Consider the following 4317-nt stretch of genomic DNA (forward strand, 5'->3'; position numbering starts at 1 on the left):
CAGGTAATATTATGTTCAAGTTAAATGGAGCTAAGTCTTTCCAGTGTAACCTCGACAAGCCGAAATCTTCTAGAGAACTAAATGAGATAATGTCAGGGTGTTCCAGGTCCACATCTTTCTATGGGAGCCGTTTTTGCTTTATTTGTAGGATTTTACTATTGGGTGGGTAAAATATTTGGTCGGACATACCCTGAAACTTTAGGTCAAATCCATTTTTGGATCACTTTTTCGGGGCAATACAAGAAATATGGGTATTGGTAGCAGTTCATGGTAGCACGAATTCACGAAGTCAAGTTGAAATCTGAAGGATCTTATTGAGGTGATTCTTTTTCCACCATTTTTATATTGTGTGTTGATTGTGTGAGTTTTAGTATCTGATTGTTTGACGATTGAGTAGTTGATTCTGTATTGGTTCTTATGTGAATGACAATGTGTGTGTTTGGTGTTTGACATACTCTTATGGGTTTGTTTTATTTTATTGGTTATCGGTTTGAAACTTAGAACATAAAAATGGTCGAAAAGTCATGGGTTCATCTAAACAGGTAAGGAAAAACAATATATATTGTAGTTACTGTTTTGTGTGTTTTTTGTGTGATTAAAAAGGTTTAAATTATGCTTTCATGTGTCTTAATCGAAGAGCTGATCCTCATTATGAGAGAGGTGCGTGGGAGTTTGTGAGGTGTGTTGGTGCAGATTTAGCAGAGTGTGAGTTGATCATTTGCCCATGCGTAGACTGTCGCAATGTAGATCGTCACTCAGCCGATGTTGTTGTTGATCATCTAGTAACTAGGGGAATGGATTTGAGTTACAAGCTGCGGGAGGATTGGTATCATCATGGAGAAGTAATATCAGGGGCTGACTGTAGAAGCAATGCAAGTGAGAGGAACAAAGAGATTTTAGGGTTATACCAAGCAGCTGAGTTTCTTGATGAAGATTTTATTAGGCAGCGTGATCTAAGTGAGGTTGCTGAAGGTGAAGGTAAGGAAGAAGATGAGTTTCTTGCTAAGCTAGCAGATGCCGAGACACCTCTGTATCCAAGTTGTGCTAACCACAGCAAGCTGTCGGCGATAGTTTCACTCTTTAGGATAAAGACACAGAGTGGTTGGTCTGATAGAAGCTTCGATCTTTTGCTGGAGACTTTGTCACAGATGCTACCCGAGGAGAATGTCTTGCACACATCCTTGTACGAAGTTAAAAGGTTTCTGAAATCTTTTGACATGGGCTATGAGAAGATACACGCTTGTGTGAACGACTGTTGTCTGTTCAGAAAGGAGTTTGAGAAGCTAGACAACTGTCTGAAATGCAATGCTTCAAGATGGAAGATTAACATGCGCACAGGTGATGTGAAGAAAGGTATTCCACAGAAAGTTCTGAGATATTTCCCGATAATTCCACGTCTGAAGCGGATGTTCAGGTCAGAGAAAATGGCGAAGGACTTAAGGTGGCATTGTAGTAACAAGAGCACTGATGGAAAAAGTAGACATCTAGTAGATTCTGTTACTTGGGATCAAATGAATGACAAATACCCGTTATTTGCTGCTGAAGAAAGGAATCTTAGGCTTGGACTGTCCACTGATGGGTTCAATCCTTTTAACATGAAGAATGTGAACTACAGTGCTTGGCCGGTTTTGCTAGTGAATTACAACATGTCACCTGAGAAGTGTATGAAGGAGGAGAACATCATGTTGTCATTGCTGATTCCTGGTCCAACCCAACCTGGAAACAATATTGATGTGTACTTAGAACCACTTATAGAGGATCTAAACCATCTGTGGGAGCAAGGAGAGGTCACATATGATGCATTCAGTCACACCACTTTCAAGTTAAGAGCAATGCTTCTCTGGACCATTCAGGATTTTCCTGCGTATGGAAATCTTGCAGGGTGTAAGGTAAAGGGCAAAATGGGATGTCCTGTGTGTGGGAAAAACTCAGATATTATGTGGCTGACTAATTGCCGGAAGCACGTATATATGTCCCATCGGAAAGGTCTACCTCCGAGACATGCTTATCGTGGAAAGAAATCATGGTTTGATGGGAAAGCTGAGCATGGGGAAAAGGGTAGGATTCTGAGTGGTCATAACATAAGCCAAATACTCAGAAATTACAAGAATGATTTTGTGAATGTGAAAGTAACTGGAAGGAAGAGGAAGATTATAGAGCCTATTTGATCAGAGTCGGATGATGAATCTAGTGAATCAGAGGAAGAGGAGGAAGCAGTAGATGAGGAGGAGCTATCTCGATGGAAGAAGCGGTCAATCTTTTTCAAGTTACCTTATTGGGAGGTATGTTTCTTATATAGTTATCTGTCAACTTTTTCACAAAAGTTATATCTCTAGCTTTCTTTGACACTCTTATGTGTGTTTGTTTTGTATAGGAACTCCCGGTTGGACACAATTTAGACATGATGCACGTCGAAAGAAATGTTGCTGCAAGCCTTATCGCAACATTGTTGCATTGTGGAAAATCAAAAGATGGACTTAACGCTCGAAAAGATCTTGAACTGCTTGGCATTAGGAAGGATTTACATCCTCAACCCCGTGGGAAAAGAACTTACCTCCCTCCAGCTCTTTGGTCTTTGTCCAGCAAAGAGAAGAAAGTATTCTGCAAGCGTCTATCTGAATTTCGTGGTCCGGATGGTTACTGCTCAAATATATCAAGGAGTCTGAAGATGGAGGAATGTAAGATATCAGGAATGAAATCACATGATTACCATGTGTTGATGCAACAGCTTCTTCCGGTTGCGATTACAAGTATCAACTGACGCTCTTTTAACTTTGTATTTGTCCAGAAGTAGATGTCTTCAGTCTGATCTCCAATGGTTCTTTATTACAGGGTTATTACCTGAAGGTGTTAGGATAGCTATTGGACGTCTGTGTGCTTTCTTCCATCATCTCTGTCAGCGAGTTATTGATAGAGATGGAAACAGAAATTGTGGAAACTCTATGCATGTTTGAGAGGTTTTTTCCTCCAAGTTTCTTCGATATAATGGTGCATTTGGTAGTTCATCAAGGCAGGAAAGCTCGGTTATGTGGACCTGTCCATTTCCGTTGGATGTACCCATTTGAGAGGTACACTTATATCTTCTAAGTTGTTATCTTATGCAGTCAAAAATCATGCTTCTAACCATCAATGAATTTGATCTTATTCAGGTACATGAAAGTGCTGAAAGACTTCGTAAGAAACCCTGCAAGACCAGAGGGTTGTATTGCTGAAGCGTATCTCGCAGAGGAATGTGTTAGGTTCTGCAGTGAGTTCTTGAAAAAGGCAACAAGTTATGAGGAGAAACCTGAAAGGAAAACTGAGTTCGAGAGCAGCTCTATTCTGGAGGGACGTCCAATATCCGCAGGCACTGATTGGGTTCTTTCTGAGAAGGATATGAACATTGTACATCTTGCTGTGATTCACAATATGGCAATCGTTGAACCTTATGTGGAGTAAGTCTTGTATTTTTTTAAAAATAAATTACTGCTGAGTGCTTGTATCTTGAGATGCTAATAATTTGTCATTTTCAAATTTGCAGCATGAACATACAACATCTACAGGACATTAATGAAATATGTAGATGTGATGCAACAACATTATGGAGAACCCATACTCTGAAATTTGCATCCTGGTTAAAAGAGCAGGCAAGTTCCTATTCTGAGCAAGAATTTTATTGTTATGGTGTTTTGTTACAGATATGTATTGACACTTAACATTTTCTGTTATAGCTACCAATTACTTTACAAAATCACGAGGAAACATTGACGTGGTTGGCCTACGGTCCTAGTGCAAGCGCAAGGGCTTATAGTGGCTATATCATTAATGGTCTGCGGTTTCCCACCATTTCAGTTGACAGGCAAACTCAGAACAGTGGTGTTTTTGTAAGAGGTAGTAGCAATGTGTCGATCTAGTGAAAAAGACACTTCTCAGATGGTTGATTAAGTAACTTACTATGGAAGAGTGGTGGAGATTCTACTGATCGACTACAATACATTCTACATTCCTGTATTCCACTGCCAATGGGCAAACATAGGAAATGGAGTGAAGGTAGAAGATGGCTTCACACTAGTCAACCTGAACCAAAGCCAAATGGCTTTTGCTAGAGATCTATACATCCTCGCCTCACAAGCCAAGCAAGTATTTTATTCTAGAGTAGATGAGTCATCCAGTTGGTATGTAGCTATGAGAGGTCCTACAAGAAGATACAGTGAAGACGATTGTGAAGATGGTCATGCAGATGTTGGTCCATTGCCAGCAGTTGTAGCTATGGATGCTGATGACTTGGTTGATGATTCTAGAAATGCCAGGGATGACTGTGAAGGAATTTATGTTTGA

The 4317-nt window shown here is 40.1% G+C and overlaps 1 protein-coding gene across 1 annotated transcript; it reads left to right on the forward strand.

Annotated features, from left to right (window-relative positions):
* The first annotated feature begins 510 nt into the window (after nucleotides 1–510).
* On the forward strand, nucleotides 511–4317 carry LOC106319637. Its single transcript, XM_013758022.1, has 10 exons — nucleotides 511–542; nucleotides 638–2058; nucleotides 2173–2282; nucleotides 2375–2750; nucleotides 2833–2895; nucleotides 3002–3068; nucleotides 3150–3434; nucleotides 3521–3626; nucleotides 3711–3838; nucleotides 3942–4317. The coding sequence occupies exons 1-10, from the start codon at nucleotides 511–513 to the stop codon at nucleotides 4315–4317; spliced, it is 2964 nt and encodes a 987-aa protein (XP_013613476.1).

The sequence above is a fragment of the Brassica oleracea genome, unplaced genomic scaffold (genome assembly GCF_000695525.1).
Source record: "Brassica oleracea var. oleracea cultivar TO1000 unplaced genomic scaffold, BOL UnpScaffold00452, whole genome shotgun sequence".
Lineage (NCBI taxonomy): Eukaryota > Viridiplantae > Streptophyta > Magnoliopsida > Brassicales > Brassicaceae > Brassica > Brassica oleracea.

What these genes read in the sequence shown, in the direction of transcription:
- LOC106319637 (XM_013758022.1), top strand. Translation starts at nt 511, where the DNA reads ATGGTCGAAAAGTCATGGGTTCATCTAAACAG. An exon ending in TCAAGTTACCTTATTGGGAG is followed by an intron (nt 2,283 to 2,374) that starts GTATGTTTCTTA and finishes TGTTTTGTATAG; the next exon opens with GAACTCCCGGTTGGACACAA. An exon ending in TGCTTTCTTCCATCATCTCT is followed by an intron (nt 2,896 to 3,001) that starts GTCAGCGAGTTA and finishes TGCATTTGGTAG; the next exon opens with TTCATCAAGGCAGGAAAGCT.